Source organism: Chanodichthys erythropterus, chromosome 19, assembly GCF_024489055.1.
Source record: "Chanodichthys erythropterus isolate Z2021 chromosome 19, ASM2448905v1, whole genome shotgun sequence".
Lineage (NCBI taxonomy): Eukaryota > Metazoa > Chordata > Actinopteri > Cypriniformes > Xenocyprididae > Chanodichthys > Chanodichthys erythropterus.
Genome location: NC_090239.1, coordinates 23,017,491 through 23,034,759, shown reverse-complemented (window position 1 = coordinate 23,034,759; position 17,269 = coordinate 23,017,491). Strand labels below are relative to the sequence as shown.

Below are 17,269 nucleotides of genomic sequence, written 5' to 3'. Positions count from 1 at the left end.
GTATGGATTATTTTTATGATGCATTTTTTTGGGGCTTCAAAATCTCGCCCCCATTCACTCCCATTACAAAGCTTGGAAGAGCCAGAATATTTTTAAATATATCTCTGATTGTGTTTGTCTGAAAGAAGATAATCACATACACCTAAGTTGGCTTGAGTGTGAGTAAATAATAGACTAATTTTAATTTTTGGGTGAACTGTCCCTTTAATAAGAAACCACAATTAGGTCCAAACGTAATTAGACACATTTCAAATCTTTCATTTATGTCTGTGTCGGCCCAATTGTGCTCCTTCTTGCAAAAAAAATTATACTTGAGTCAGGATTCAGGCCGCCTCATAGCACAGAAACTGCACTTGTTAAAATTACATAATTCAGGCATTAAGGTGGTTTAGATCGTACCTATCAGACCTTCAACATTTTGTCTATTTAAACAGGGAAAAACCTAAGATAACGTCAGTAAATTATGAAGTGCCACAAGGCTCTGTGTAAGGCCCTCTGTTGTTTTCAATATGATACTCCTATGATATATTTCAACACGACCAGATGAAATCTCTAAATTATGGAAGTTGGCAGAGTGTGTGTAAGATGAATTAGTAATTGTCTTCTATTAAATTCAGAAAAAAATTTTGGTATTTTGTCCATCAAAAAACATATTTCATATATTACAAAAACAGCCTTCTTCCACCTCAGAAACATTGCTAAGCTATGGAACATGTTATTTGTTTCTGATGCAGAAAGTGAGTTCATGCATTCATGAGGTCTAGACTAGATTACTGTCATGCATTACTAGCTGGTTGTCCTGCATCCTTAATAAACAAGCTACAATTAGTACAAAATGCAGCTGCTAGAGAGAAAAAATATGATCATATAACACCAATTTTATCATCTTTATTAAGTTCCGTATCAATTATGAAGTACTGCTACTGACTATAATAAACTAAACCTAAATAAATAAATATGCATTATTTCAGTCTGAAAAATGAGTAGAAGCAGCACTGCTGTGGATCTGTCCGAGAGGATGGATGGGGTTTTGCTGATGAATGTAAATGGAGCATAAAGCAGGGCGACGTGAGGCGGTTCAGGCGAGGCCAGCAGACGGAGGACAGTATGATGAGTCACACGCTGCAGCTGACATCAGGGTTCAACCAACTTAAAAATACATGGCATTTCAACACTGCATCTGAGGAGCTGTGCTTTACATAAAACTGAGCGACCAAGAATAGACTGATGCATGTTTCCCGATTAGGATCTGACGTGGTTTTATGGTCATCAGACACAGTCCATTAAATAAACAGGCCAAATCCGTCAAGCCACACACACATATGCTAGAGAGCAGCCCAAACAAAGCACAATATTTCTCCTCTTTAAAGCTTATGAGATGAAAAGAGATAAAACCAGATGATGATTTGAACGCCAGACTAATATCCATTTCCTACGCGTGACCAGAGAGTTTAAATAATCTGGACTAAAGAGCTGTTCGCAGGGCAAATGTGGCAGATTGAGCGTAAGTGGAGTGGATTTCTCCACAACCAGCTGTGAATCATGAGGGATTAAGGCATTACTGGCTCGGTTTAAGAGTTCAACCACTTGCTATATTATTTTATATATATATATATATATATATATATATATATATATATATATATATATATATATATATATATATATATATATATATATATATATATATATATATATATATATATATATATATATACACACACATATATATATATATATATACACACACATATATATATATATATATATACACACACACATATATATATATACACACACATATATATATATATATATATATATATATACACACACATATATATATATATATATATATACACACACATATATATATATATATATATATACACACACATTATATATATATATATATATATATATATATATATATATATATATATATATATATATATATATATATATATACACATACAGACCTTTGTTCATCTTCAGAACACAAATTAAGATATTTTTGATGAAATCCATTTTTTTTTAAGTATTAAAGTATTAAGTACTAAAGACATCGTTAAAACAGTCATGTGACTGCAGTGGTTCAACCTTAATGTTATGAGGAGATGAGAATACTTTTTGTGCACGAAAACAAAACAAAAATAACCACTTTATTCAACAAATGTGTCATTTCTCAAACGCTATTTTTGTTGCAGCGCTTCCCGGTTCGACGTCAGAACGCCGACTCATTATTGGCCGACGCCTGACCATGTGATCAGCACGATACATGCGTGTGATACTGACGCAGGAGCCGACCAATAATGAGTCGGCATTCGGAGTCTGACAGGGGAGAGACAAATTTGTTGAATAAAGTTGTTATTTTTGCACACAAAAAGTATTCTCGTCTCTTCATAACATTAAGGTTGAACCACTGCAGTCACATGACTGTTTTAACGATGTCTTTAGTTCCTTTCTGGACCTTGAATGTGTTGATTATATTGCTCGGATTTCATCAAAAATATCTTAATTTGTGTTCTGAAGATGAATGAAGGTCTTACGGATGTGGAACGACATGAGGGAGAGTAATTAATGACAGAAATATCATTTCTGGGTGAACTAACCGCCGTTAGTCGACTAATTGCACGTTTATATTGATTTCTTAAATTTATACTGAGGAGAACCATAATAAGCATTTATTATATATATATTGCCTATTCCGCGCTCAAGCGCACACATAAAGCTGCCGCAAAGCACTGGCAAAAGTAATGATTATGAAACAGCAAGGAGATATTTTAATTATTTATTAATAAACTAGTGTTTTCTGAATCAGTGTCGCTGCAAAGATAAGTTGATGATGCCGACTCATCTCCGCAGTATAGTGAATGCGCTAATAGAGAGAAATGCACCTTTCAGACTAACATAATAAGCAGAGAAGATTTCTTTTCGATTCAAATTAGTTTGTTTAAAAATAGAAATTTCAGTCTTTCTATAGATATATTTCTCATGTCTGTGAGGCAAGTATACGCTGAGTTTCGGCTCATTTTTGTGACGTGCTCCAGTTCAGGGAGATCGAGACGGCAGAAAGCGCTTCCTGTTTATGTTCTTTATTTTACAAAAGCACAATGTTTTCATGTTATTGTGAGTTTACACAAATAAAACTAATCCTTTACAGTTTCAAATGATCTGTATGATCGAAAATGACACAGTATTTTAAGTAGTTGAATGCAGTATTTTAAGTTAATGCCAGTGATCGCGCTGGCGCCTCCATGTCTCGCAGTAGCGCTCTATACTTCATCTTCACACTTCACTTGGATACACTCCTAATAGTGCACATTAATCTAGGTTAACGTTACAGCGAGTGGTCATGTAAAGTTGCTACTACTTACATGTTTCCAAATGATAAGCCATATTTGAGGTTGATGGATGATAGTTTATTAGGCTGCTGTCACTTTAAGAGCTGCCGCTGCTGAACATGACGCGCATCTCATTTCCTCACAACTCTTTAAGTTCATTTAAGATGTTATTTAACTAATTTAAGACTGCTCTTATGAGGACACTCCACAAAACGGGCATTTTGGCATAATTCTGTGTGTTATTGTTTGTTCAAGCCTGAAAGAAAACTCGATACTATAATTTGTATGGAAGTGGGGAGCATAAATCTTCTCTGTTTACAACGGTTTATTTACCCTGCGTCCCAGTTCTTGTCCAGCAGGCTGATGAGAGTTCGTCTCTGCTGTAGTTTGGTGTGAGCGTCCAGCTGCTCTACGGTGGCCAGCGTAAGAAACTCTGAGCAGTGATGATCCTCGATAACATACGGCCCAGGCTTAGGCCACAGTTCACTCTCCACTGCCCACGGACTGGACGCCTGAAGAGACATTAGACAGGTTATTCAGGCTCATCTGATGAAGTGGGTCACTGGGAAAGACAGTGATTCACAGTAGCAGCTACTGTACTGTACTGTAGAGCAAAAACGAGTTACTGAGTTATTCATTTGAACGAATTGTCGGGCACAGTTAATGTCATATTTGAGCTATGGAAAATATGATCAATGTTTACAGTGTTTCATGGTTACATAATCAACCATGTCTGGTATTTTCAACTGTTCTCATTGAGGAAAAAGGCTTACATTCACAGAACAGCATGTGTGCAACGTGTTATTTAAGACAGCAGGCCACAAATGGAATTGGAAGTTGAGGAGTTCAGCTTTGACTTCCCCCTTTTATTACATCCAATTAGTGCCGATTTTGCACTTTCACTCCATTAAATGGCTCGCAGCGGAGAGCGCTGTGATTGGCTGAAATCGAGGCTGCTTCTGATCTCACACCACAAAACAAAAGCGAGCGCTGACATGCTTCATTAGTTTGCCTCCCGTTGACACACTTCAGTCAGAGAGTCACACGCACACATTCTGGTGTGTTCACTAACACAGATCCGTGTGCGGTTTCCATCTTACCAGTTCAGAGGCCGTAAAGGTGCGCTTCTCCTTTTTGAAGATAAGAAGGTCTCGCACTCCCAGTGAACTGAATATCTCTCTCCAGCCGCTCACGTCTCTGTCTGCCCTCAGATAGCAGGTGTCCAGCAGGACCCAGTCCACACCTGGGAAAGGAAAAGAAAATGATTGGTTGAGTCTGAAAGGGCTAAATGGATTCTGGAGTGCCGGCTCCGTCCCATTGCATAACGCTCCGTGTTCATGCACAATTCATGCTTTTGTAAGCCCCTACAAAAGACTTCTAGTTCGGTGCTTCATTTCTAGGGTGAATCAATTAATTGGGACAATCATGAATTGTGAATCTTATTTCAAAACAGAAGTCATTTTATTAAACTGAAGTTAACATTTCAGTAGGTTTGGTTTACAATAAGGTTCCATTAGTTAATGTTACATTAACTAACAATGAGAAATACATTTGTTACAGTCTTTATTAATCTTTGTTAACATTAGTTAATGAAAATACAACTGCTCATTGTTAGTTCACGTTAGCTCAGGTCCAGTAAATAATATTAAGAGATCAGATTTTAATAATGTATTACTAAATGCTGAAGTTAACATGATCTAAGATGCTTTAGAAATATTAATTTATTGTTAGTTTATGTTAACTAATGTAATTAATATGGAAGTTTGTTTCTGCACAGAACAAAAAAAAAAGTTAACTGTGACTTTCTCGCAATTGCTACTTTTTTCTCACAATTTTAAGTTTATATCTCAAAATCAGAATAGTGAGTTATACACTTGCAATAAACATGCAATTGAGAGAAAAGGTCAGAATTGCGCGATACAAAAACACAAATGTGAGAAAAAGGTCAGAATTGCGCGATATAAACTAGCAATTGCGAGAAAAAGGTCAGAATTGCGCGATACAAAATAACAAATGTGAGAAAAAGGTCAGAATTGCGCGATATAAACTAGCAATTGCGAGAAAAAGGTTAGAATTGTGCGATATAAACTAGCAATTGCGAGAAAAAGGTCAGAATTGCACAATACAAAATAATAAATGTGAGAAAAAGGTCAGAATTGCGCGATACAAAAACACAAATGTGAGAAAAAGGTCAGAATTGCGGGATATAAACTAGCAATTGAGAGAAAAAGGTCAGAATTGCGCGATACAAAAACACAAATGTGAGAAAAAGGTCAGAATTGCGGGATATAAACTAGCAATTGAGAGAAAAAGGTCAGAATTGCGCGATACAAAATAACAAATGTGAGAAAAAGGTCAGAATTGCGCGATATAAACTAGCAATTGCGAGAAAAAGGTCAAAATTGCATGATATAAACTAGCAATTGCGAGAAAAAGGTCAGAATTGTGCGATATAAACTAGCAATTGCGAGAAAAAGGTCAGAATTGCACGATACAAAATAATAGATGTGAGAAAAAGGTCAGAATTGCGCGATATAAACTAGCAATTGCGAGAAAAAGGTCAGAATTGCGCGATACAAAATAATAGATGTGAGAAAAAGGTCAGAATTGCGCGATATAAACTAGCAATTGCCTGAAAAAGGTCAGAATTGTGCGATACAAACTAGCAATTGAGAGAAAAGGTCAGAATTGTGCGATATAAACTAGCAATTGCGAGAAAAAGGTCAGAATTGTGCGATATAAACTAGCAATTGCGAGAAAAAGGTCAGAATTGCACAATACAAAATAATAAATGTGAGAAAAAGGTCAGAATTGCGGGATATAAACTAGCAATTGAGAGAAAAAGGTCAGAATTGAGCGATACAAAATAACAAATGTGAGAAAAAGGTCAGAATTGTGCGATATAAACTAGCAATTGCGAGAAAAAGGTCAAAATTGCATGATATAAACTAGCAATTGCGAGAAAAAGGTCAGAATTGTGCGATATAAACTAGCAATTGCGAGAAAAAGGTCAGAATTGCGCGATACAAAATAATAGATGTGAGAAAAAGGTCAGAATTGCGCGATACAAAATAATAGATGTGAGAAAAAGGTCAGAATTGCACGATATAAACTAGCAATTGCCTGAAAAAGGTCAGAATTGTGCGATACAAACTAGCAATTGAGAGAAAAGGTCAGAATTGCGCGATACAAACTAGCAATTGAGAGAAAAGGTCAGAATTGCGCGATACAAACTAGCAATTGAGAGAAAAGGTCAGAATTGCACGATATAAACTAGCAATTGCGAGAAAAAGGTCAGAATTGCGCGATACAAACTAGCAATTGAGAGAAAAGGTCAAAAATTGCACGATACAAACTAGCATTGTGAGAAAAAGGTCAGAATTGCACGATATAAACTAGCAATTGCGAGAAAAAGGTCAGAATTGCGCGATACAAAATAATAAATGTGAGAAAAAGGTCAGAATTGCACGATATAAACTAGCAATTGCGAGAAAAAGGTCAGAAATGTGCAATACAAACTAGCAATTGAGAGAAAAGGTCAGAATTGCACGATATAAACTAGTAATTGCGAGAAAAAGGTCAGAAATGTGCAATACAAACTAGCAATTGAGAGAAAAGGTCAGAATTGCGCGATACAAACTAGCAATTGAGAGAAAAGGTCAGAATTGCGCGATACAAACTAGCAATTGAGAGAAAAGGTCACAAATTGCACGATACAAACTAGTAATTGCAAGAAAAAGGTCAGAATTGCACGATAAAAAGTCACAATAGCTTTATTTTTTTATTCTGTGTAAGAAAAAAAACATTCATTAGTAGGGCTGCCCTCGACTAAAGATTTATCTAGTCGACTAGTAGCCGTTCATTTAAGCAATTAGTTGACAAATCGCATGTTTATATTAATAAACCATATAAATCATAATAATGAGCCTTTATTCACCTATATATAATCCATAGCCTAATCAGCGCTTAAACGCACACATAAAGCTTGCAGCAGCGTGCTGGCAAATGTAATGATTATGAATGTGGTGAGAAAAAAAACAAGGAGACTGTCTAAACATTTTAATAATTTATTGATAAACTAGTGTTTTGTGTGTTTTCAGCTGCAGAGATTAAGTCGATGATGCTGACTCGTTATCCCCACAGTAGTGGAGCGCCTATATGCAAGTTTCATAAAGATTACATGAGTATAGGGTTAGTAATATTAATAAGCTGAGAATATTTGTTCTAGCTTTGACTTGGTTTATTTGAAAGTAGACATTTCAAGCTTTCCGTAGATATATTTCTCATGTCTGTGAGACAAATATATGCTGAGTTTCGGTTCATTTTTGTGGCATGCTCAAGTTCACTTGAGACTGAGATATCAGACAGTTTGTTTGAGTGAGTTTTTGTGTGAGTTTACAGTTTAGAATTATCTGTATGACCAAAGATGATGGAGTATTTTAAGTTAAATGTAAGTGATCGCGCCGGCGCTACAATGTCAATTTGCCATTTCTAAGTAAAAATAGTTTTAAAGTAAATCCCACACCAAATGTTTTCCAGTGTACTTTGTTTACCAGGAAGCATGCTGGGAAGGTCGATGTTGCCGTACTCTCTAGAGAACTGTATTTTGCGCTGCGAGGGGTAAAGGAAGCCCTTGCTGGTCAGCACAGGTATGTCTGCGCCGAGGCTCCTGTAATCCTGATCCTGAGAGTGCAGTTTGATAAACACCAGGTAGCTGACGACGACGTCCTCTGGCTTTTTCTAGAAGGAAAGGGAATTAAATAAGAATGTGAGGCACATTCATAACAGATGACAGCACATAATGCATTTCACACGCTTGATTCAGTTTCAAACATCCTGGGGTGTGCTTCCTGAAAGCATCGTTAGTCAACTATAGTCGTAAGTCCCATTGAACTCTATTGGTAACGACGGGACATGCGACCATAGTTCGCTTTGGGAAGCGCACCCCTGAACAGTTACGAATCACCTAAAGATGCATAAATCTTATTCCAACTTGGTTGTATTTAATTTAAAGGACACAGACTAAGCAATATGTGCCATAAGAAAAGTTCATCATCAACACGGATGCATGATATGTCAGTACCATATTAGTATTAGCCAATTGTTGTTAATTATCAGTATTTATCTATCATCTAATGCTCACTTTAGATAATATTTAAAAACTTTAACACCGAACACTCTGGTGCTGCTCATTTAGGGGTCACACTCACACTCTTCCTGGTCAAAAATAGCGAAATAATTAAAAATAACTTTTTTTTTCAGTAAAATCATTGTAATATATTTTTGTTCAATAATAATTTTTGAATATTTTGTATTTTGAGGGAATTTTAAGGTACTAAGTAATATTTATGCAATAATTATGATCCATTTGTTACCACACTTTTGTAATACAATATAATTAATTATAATTTATAAATAATTATTATGCATACCTTATTTTAAAATGATTTTTCAATTAACCCCTTCATCAAAAGTGACCGAAAAGCACCAGAGGGTTAAATTTAATCTTTGGAAAATCTCAAAACGAAGATCCAAACATTTCATACTGTACATAGCAATCTTTTGATGCCTAATGTCATTCATTTTAATTTTATTTTTTTTATTTTTAATGTATTTAAAATTTATGCATATAAATTAATACATTTTAATTTAAAATTTTATAAAGTATCATACCAGGAAAATAATGATTGGCTTATCATAAGTCCAGAATTTTCATATCATGCATGCCTAATGTGAACCACTGGAGGTTTAAGCTAATGATGTGGCATTACTGACGGTCTTCCGTGAGGATCAGATCTACTATTAGTGATGCACCGAAATTTTGGCAACCAAAAATCAATTTTCGGTTTAGACTAAACAGTTTTGGAGGGCTGAAATCATTTTAAACCGATAGTTTCGTCCTCTTTACTGCTAGTTATAGCACCAAATAAACATGAATGAACATCAGAAGGAATGTTGAAAAAAGATACCTCCAATATCAGTGTTTCAACCGCGGAAAGACGTCAATAAAACATTTTGAGAACAATAATGTCACATAACGTTACATTTAATGGAAAATTACTCTAGATATAAGCATTTTGATATTACATAATTATATACTTTTATTTATTCTGTTCTTTAATATTTAATGATAGAATAAATCCATCATGAAAACAAGTGTTTTTGCATTTAAACGTTTACATTTCAAAAACAAATTCGTGTCAACACATAATTGTAATAAAAAAAACTGCAATTTAAAAGCTTATATGCAATGGCTATACAGTATATATACGGTTCTCCGCTTTAATTTTAACTTTAATTTTGGTTTTGGTAAAAAAAATATATATTTTGGTGCATCACTATCTACTATGAAGTCCAAAAGACACAAAGCAAATGGTTTGATTATTAGTTTTGGATGGGATTTGGGCTGGAAAGAGCGGAAATGTTATAGGTTTAAATCCCGCTGGAACAAAAGCTTGCTCCAGTGGAATTGTTGATGTGCACTTTGGATAAAAGCATGTCTTTCTCGGATAACGAAACACAGGCTCTCTGACCTCCCAGGCTTTGCTCCTCAGCACCGGGTAGATGTGCTGCTGCAGAACCTGCTGCGGCTCCAGTTCATGGACGTTGAGTCTTCGGAGCAGCTCGCGCACCTGCGAGTTTCCCAGTTCATCCAGACACACCAGCAGCTGCGGCTCCACGATGTTCAGGTCCTGATACAGAGCCTTCAGATCTACAGGGACAGAAAGCATGAGAGTGGCTGAATGACCCACTTCCTGTGGCGCCCGCTGTGAGCCTTTGGGCCCAAATACTGATGTTTAATTCATCCCTTCCCTGCTTTTGCTCAACTCTTCCTGACACACAGCATTAACGTGGCTCTTTTCCATTCAGCTGGAATTCATATATTCACCAGCTCTGTGTGAGGACGAATATCTTATGACTAATCTGACAAGAAAAATGGGTCATTTATCAATGTTCAAAGAGAACCGCGTCAGGGACTTATGAAGGTTTGCTCCAAAACTCAGATTAGAGGACAAATTCGTCTGTAGTTTGGGTTTCGTTCACTAAAATGCCTCTTTTTTGACTGCAATGACGAAGGTAGTGCGTCTTTCTCTCCTGTGACTCACTGTATTGATTCAGGGAATAAGCAGGAGATGATGCAGATCATTCATTTTGCAGACAGGTCTGGAGAAGTCTGTCTGCATACAAGTGTGGCTGAACAGCAGGCATGAAAAACAACTCCTGATGGACTACAAGACTTTAAAGTTAAAGTTAATGTACCAAAGAATTATTCTAGATGAATCTGAATCTGAAACATCATCTTCCATAATTCTATATTTGATGAGTTTCAATGTTATGTGCATTAATCAATGTTTATATATGAATAAAAGCCTAAATTAAATCTGTTCAAATTAATCGCATCACTTAAACTGCTCTTTACGTCAAATATTTTTAATGCGTTAAACAGAAAATAACTAATTAATTTGACAGCCCTAATAAATAAATAAATAAATGAATATAAGAATGAATCAGCTGAATGAATCTAATGGATGAATGACTCAATGTCTTACTCATTTAGACATTTACTGCCACCTACTGGCAGTTTGTTTCTTTTTTAGAGTATAATTTGCAAAAAAATGCAAAAAATAAATAAATAAAAAAACATATTCCCTTATTAATGAAAAACCCATTTAAGGTATAGTTCACCCAAAAATTCTGTCATCATTTAATTACAATCATGCTTTTCTTATTTAACACAATAATGACTTTAAATTATTGTTTGGGGGTAATTTCTCAGCCAAGTTTTATGTGGAATTAATTTGATTAATTAAATCGACACATTGTGTAATTAATTAAATTTAAAAAGTTCTAATTGCTTGACAGCCCTAATTTGTTGAATTATATTGTATTTCAAATAAAAATATACTATTAACATACACTACCATTCAAAACTTTGGAAAAATTACTATTTTTAATGTTTTTGAAACATTGTTTCTTATGCTCATCAAGCCTGCATTTATTTGATCAAAATACAGATATACTCGAGTCTTTTATGTCACATGATCCTTCAGAAATCATTCTAATATGATGATTTGATACTCAGTTATTATCAAAGTTGGAAACAGTTGTGTTGCTTAATATTTTTTGGAAACTGTGATACTTTTTTCAAGATTAAATGATGAATAAATAGTCAAAAAGAACAGCTTTTATTCAAAATATAAATATTTTCTAACAATATAAATCTTTACTATCACTTTTTATCAATTTATAACATCCTTGCTGAACAGTAGTGCATATTGCTACAAAAGATTTAATTTAAATAAATGCTGCTCTTTTTTTTTTTTTTTTTTTACTTTTTATTCATCAAAGAATCCTGAAACGAAGTTTCACGTTATAAAAAAATATTAAGCAGCACAACATCTGTAATAAATCATCGTATCAGAATGATTTCTGAAGGATCATGTGACACTGAAGACTGGATTCAATGATGCTGAAAATTCAGCTTTGATCACAGACCTAAATTATATTTTAAAGTATATTATAATATAAAACCATTATTTTAAATTGTAATAATATTTCACAATATTACTGTTTTTTTCTGTATTTTTGATCAAATAAATGCAGGTTTGATGAGCATAAGAAACAACGTTTCAAAAACATTAAAAATAGTAATTTTTCCAAACTTTTGAATGGTAGTGTATTTTAATTACTATTCAAAAGTTTGTTTTTATGCTCACCAAGACTTAATGTATGTATTAAAAAATACAGGAAAAACAGTAAAAATTGTGAAATATTATTATGTAAAATATCTTTTTTCTATGTGAATATATAGTAAAGTGTAATTTATTCCTGTGATCAAAGCTGAATTTTCAGCATCATTACTCCAGTCTTCAGTGTCACATGATCCTTCAGGAATTATTTTTTTTTAGGATTCTTTAAGAACAGCAGCATTTATTTGAAATAGAATCTTTAGTGACATTATAACTGCCTTTACTGTCAGTTTTGATCCATTTAATGAATCCTTGATGAATACAAGTATTAATTTCTTTAAAAAAAAAAAAAAAAATTTCACTGAACCCAACCTTTTGAACGGTAACACGAGGTAAATTGAGGATGTATTTAAAAATTTTACCTGTGTTAGCTTGCGTCACATCACTGAGAGGGAAGAAAACTCCCTCTGAAATAAGAGAAACCACACTGCCGTTGGCCAGAGGGATCATGGGAACCTCTTTGAGGGTCTGAAGCAGGGCGTCCACTTCATACTCCGACTCCAGCGCACGGAAGTTACACACCAGCAGCCTGGCCAGCTTCTTCAGCTCATGCTCTGAGCAGAAAAGACAAAGACAGACAACGGTGAGCATTATGAATCCCTGAAATCCGGGACCAGAATTTAACATCTGCAACTACATGGCACAAAGCAGAAGATGTCACACCTGACTTGAGTGAGCCGTGTTGCACGAGCTCTCTGGCCATGGAGCAGGTGACGGTGATGATTTCCGCGGCTCTGAGGCGATGCACGCCCAGCGCGGTGAGCAGGGAGCTGGAGAGGCGCGACTGCAGCGCTGGATGCAGGTACGACAGACTCAGGCTTCGACACAGATCCTCTCCTCCAATCACGTCCTGGATCAGACGGTCCTGACACACGGCAAGCTGGGAAGGCTGCTTGAACTCCACTCTGCCCTCTAATAAATAACATTCATAAACATCAGCATGAGTACTTCCATAGATTTAATGAGGAATAAATATATTGCATATACAGTAGTGACATTATGACCCTTAATGGAAAGTTAATTTCTGATCCTGGTCCTTACCATCGTCCTCTTTCGCAGGGAGGCACGGTTTGCCCTTCAGCAGCTGAATGATCTGATTGGCCACGGGGTTGAAGAAGTCCAGGATCTCACTTGGTTGAGGGATAAACTGCAGGAAGTAACAGAGGCCTCCGAGCCCACTGAACTCTGGGTGTTGCTGTGGGATTTATATGGCATGCACTCGTTAGGACAACAAATGTTCCTTCAGGTGACCAAAGAAGCATAAAGAAAGCCGACAGTAGTTTTTATTTTCTTGCAACACGCTAAAAGCAGCTTTATAAGCCTTGACCTCCATCTGAAGCTGGAGTTAAAATGCAAATAAATGGAGGAATAAATGCACTCCTCTCTTACGCTGAAGACATCCATGGCGTGAACAAACAGCTGCGGGATCTCGGAGCGGAGCCACTGGTTCCAGGAACTGTCCCGGTCCACGTCCTCTCTGGAGGAAGGGATGTCAAAATCACCTACGATACAGAACATGATGTGACAGTGTTATGTTAGTATCTTTCATACAGTATTTTTAAAGAGCACCTATATACAGGTGTTAAACCTTGAATGATGAAACGGAAACCAAAGCTGCGGAGTGGAAGAAAGGCAAAGACGGGCTGTTTCTGAGGCTTCGCTTCATCACTGAGCTGAAACGCCAGGGCCAATTCTGTCGACTCCACATCTTCTTTAATCTGCAAAGGAAAACAGAGACGCTGTCAATGTCAATGTAGAAGCTACAGACATCATGATTTAAAAACATGCTGCAGGACTGAAGAAAAGCTGGTTATATAGAGCCTCAATGGCAAAAAGTGTCCCAATCACCCTGAATTCACCCTATATTATGCTTAGTCATGATAGTATAGATTTTTAAAAATAAATGAAACAAATAGTAAAAATCTAACACATTTTAAATCATTTTCAGCGGAGCATCTTTACATTTAACCATCAAAGTATTATAATGTACACTGAAAAACTGATTTTAAAAAATTGATTGAAAGACTAATTTTGAGATTTGCTAGACAATTTTTTTCTAAAGATATAATCTGCGTGTATAAATCAGGGAAATAAATTATTATTTTTATTTATAAATGGGTCATTGACGAATAAGGCTTTTAAAAGTGTAAAAAAATATAATGTAGATTTAATAAATTTTATTAAGTGTTAAAAAATAAGATTATGTGGTTTTTATAATCAATTAACACCAACAAAACAAAAACATCATTTGGTTTAACCAAAATTTCGATTTTACCGAATGACGATATTTTCAAACAATGCTAACAAGCTGATATCTAGCAAAAGGACAATCAAACATTTTATATTTAGTTCAAATTTTCCATGTTTTATGGCGGTTGCACCGAATGACCTGATGTTTCGGGACGTGTGTATGAACAAGTGAAAACATACATTTTTCAAAAAAGAGAGTTAGTTACTTTGATTCAAGACCATGTGGTCCTTTGCAGGTGTCTGAATGATGTCACATCCTGTCACATGATATTGACAGCATGACTTGATCCAAAATGGTCCCTTTATATTGGTTACTCCGAATGACATCAATGAAATTCATTCTTTCTCATAACAAAGCAACGACTTCTACACATAATTTTAACACCATTTTGCACTATGTTGATATATGATGTTATAAAATCATGCCAGAATGAAAAATATATACATTGAGTACATTTTAAGATATTTTAATCACAAATGAAATGACTGTTTTGGCCTTTTGACACTTTAGCATCTTTAAAATACCTTTATATGTAGCAAAATATAATTAAAACCTTTTGAATTCAATAAAAGAGATCTAGTTGTACTACCTTACATACTTTGGATGTCATATCTTTGTTTTTTATTATTATTAAAGCCTTTGGACAAAAAAAAAAAGACCTGTCACGTCATTGACCCAAATGCAAAAAATAAACAAATAAATAAAAAATGAACAGTTTGGGATTGGTACGATTTTTAAATGTTTTTTTAAAAGTCTTCTGTTCATTTAGGCTGCTTAAAAATACTGTAAAAAAGGTATATTATTATTATTAAATATTATTACAATGTAAATCAGCTGTTTTCTATGTGAATATATAGTAAAGTGTAATTTATTCCTGTGATCAAAGCTGAATTTTCAGCATCATTACTCCAGTCTTCAGTGTCACATGACCCTTCAGAAATCATTCTAATATGATGATTTTCTGCTCAAGAAACATCAATTTTGAAAACAGTTAATATTTTAGTAGAAATTGTGATACACTTTATTTCTCAGGATTCTTTGATAAACACAAAGTTCAAAAGAACAGCATTTATTTGAAACAGAATCTTTTGCAATGTTATAAAAGTATTGATTTCTTTAAAACAAACACCAGCCAACTTGAGAGTATCTGAAATGTTGCAGTTTGTTGGCTAGTGTGCACTAGACTGTAAAAAACAAATGTGTGTCTCCAGTATTAAAACTACAAGTAAAAGAAAATTCACAAAGGAGACGGAGAGAAAGTGCCGCTCCCGAGAACAAAAGGTACAAACGGTCTCAAGAAACACATTCACTGCACTTTGCTAATAAGCTTCCTTGCATGAAGTCTGAATAAGGCGAGAGTATAAAACAATCCCCAGAGGAATAAAGCAGTGGATCGCTTGCGTAACGTCCTGATCCGCAAACACAGCACATTAATGGCCAATTAAAAGAAGGTAAAACTGGGACAAGGACGCAGGTAAATAATACAGAAGCTAGTCTCATTCTGTTCCCTTCATTTTCGTGCATTTTTCACATAAATGAACACATAATTGTGTGCGATACTTGCCTTTTTTGGGTAAAGCATTCTCTTGACCACCAGCCATCGCTCTTCACCACCATTAGTATGAGCCACTTCCAAGATGTTATGGCTCAAATCACGGCGTGTCATCGACACTAGACGCTTCTCGGTCTTAAGATACAACAAAACTAATGTTAGATGCAATTAAACCTGTAAAGCCTGATATATGAAATAACAGTCAATATTAGGGCTGGGTGTTGACAAAATTTTCACGATTCGATTCGATTACGATTTCTAGAGCACTTTTCTAGCTGACTAATGAGTTTATGGTCACTGAATGTGTTTTTCTGAGGTAAATGTGACGTCACGTGACATTGAAGCTGTTTTATTTGAAGTTGAAGCACTGATTGAGCGATTACACGAGACATGATACGGATTTCAGTAAGTTGTACTGTATTTTTTTACATACCTTCAGATGTTCATGCATGTTTATTTCACTGTAACTGGTATTAAAGCGGAGGAGAGGATGATCACATGCTTCTCTTTAACTGAGGCGCTAAAGCGATCCGTCACGCCACATTAAACAGCGCCAAAACGGTATTTACTTTTTGAATCTCATAATAAGATGGACGTCATTTGAAATCTGAGACTTTGCTTCATATCAAAAGTAACAAAGATTATTGCGATTTATTGGATGGGAGGAGCTACATATTCTGCTCATTCATCAACTGAAAACAGACTAATCGATTCTTGGGATTTAAGAATCGATATCGGTTCGTAAAAATGAGAATCAATTAAAATTGAGAAATCAATATTTTTTTACCCAGCCCTAGTCAATATATAAAAATAAAGTTTGTGATGCATTAGATTGCTGCAGATCCTCACCTCATTGAAGATGGTGATGGAACGGAGGCGATGGAGGAAGAGAAGGAGAGAGGGATGCACATCATGGAAGAGGTTTTTAGTCTGGTAGTTCTCCGACCGCAGGGGAAGGTGGATCTTTGTAGTCCATCTATAATAAAAAGACATCAAAGATCTGTTTCATAATAACAACAAAATGCAGCATAAAGCATTATGAAATTATTTGATCATTATGTTTGACCTTCGTTCTGCAATCTCCTTGGCAGCAGGGCTCACTGCCCTCTCCTGCTCGACCCAGTGAGGCAGGATGTATCCCATGGGGACGCTGGTCTTGTCGAATCGGATGTGGAAGCCATTGGAGTGGATCTCAGGACAGTCTGTGACTTTAAAAACTGATTTAAAGCCAATGCCCTTTTGTCCTGTATGACAAAATAGTGGAAAGGTTGTGGGAACATAGATGTGTTTTATTAAGATCCCGCTGAGAACTGCTGTGAACACTTGTGACGTGATTTCCAAAGGAGGGACTCTTATTTATCATTCACTATCC

General features: G+C 35.5%; 1 protein-coding gene across 7 annotated transcripts in view; it reads right to left on the bottom strand.

The window, feature by feature from the left end:
* The window catches only part of wu:fj29h11 (uncharacterized), a 61,417-nt gene that overhangs the window by 15,197 nt on the left and 28,951 nt on the right, over positions 1 to 17,269 (bottom strand). For all 7 annotated transcript variants that reach the window (XM_067368998.1, XM_067369000.1, XM_067369001.1 and 4 more), the window contains 12 exons: positions 16,964 to 17,141; positions 16,747 to 16,873; positions 15,910 to 16,032; positions 13,683 to 13,812; positions 13,484 to 13,596; positions 13,136 to 13,289; positions 12,758 to 13,006; positions 12,457 to 12,648; positions 9,878 to 10,056; positions 7,898 to 8,084; positions 4,445 to 4,587; positions 3,678 to 3,856 (listed from right to left, as the gene is read on the bottom strand). In XM_067368998.1, the coding sequence (XP_067225099.1) occupies positions 3,678 to 3,856; positions 4,445 to 4,587; positions 7,898 to 8,084; positions 9,878 to 10,056; positions 12,457 to 12,648; positions 12,758 to 13,006; positions 13,136 to 13,289; positions 13,484 to 13,596; positions 13,683 to 13,812; positions 15,910 to 16,032; positions 16,747 to 16,873; positions 16,964 to 17,141 (1,954 nt within the window). The remainder of the gene's footprint in view (positions 1 to 3,677; positions 3,857 to 4,444; positions 4,588 to 7,897; positions 8,085 to 9,877; positions 10,057 to 12,456; positions 12,649 to 12,757; positions 13,007 to 13,135; positions 13,290 to 13,483; positions 13,597 to 13,682; positions 13,813 to 15,909; positions 16,033 to 16,746; positions 16,874 to 16,963; positions 17,142 to 17,269) is intronic.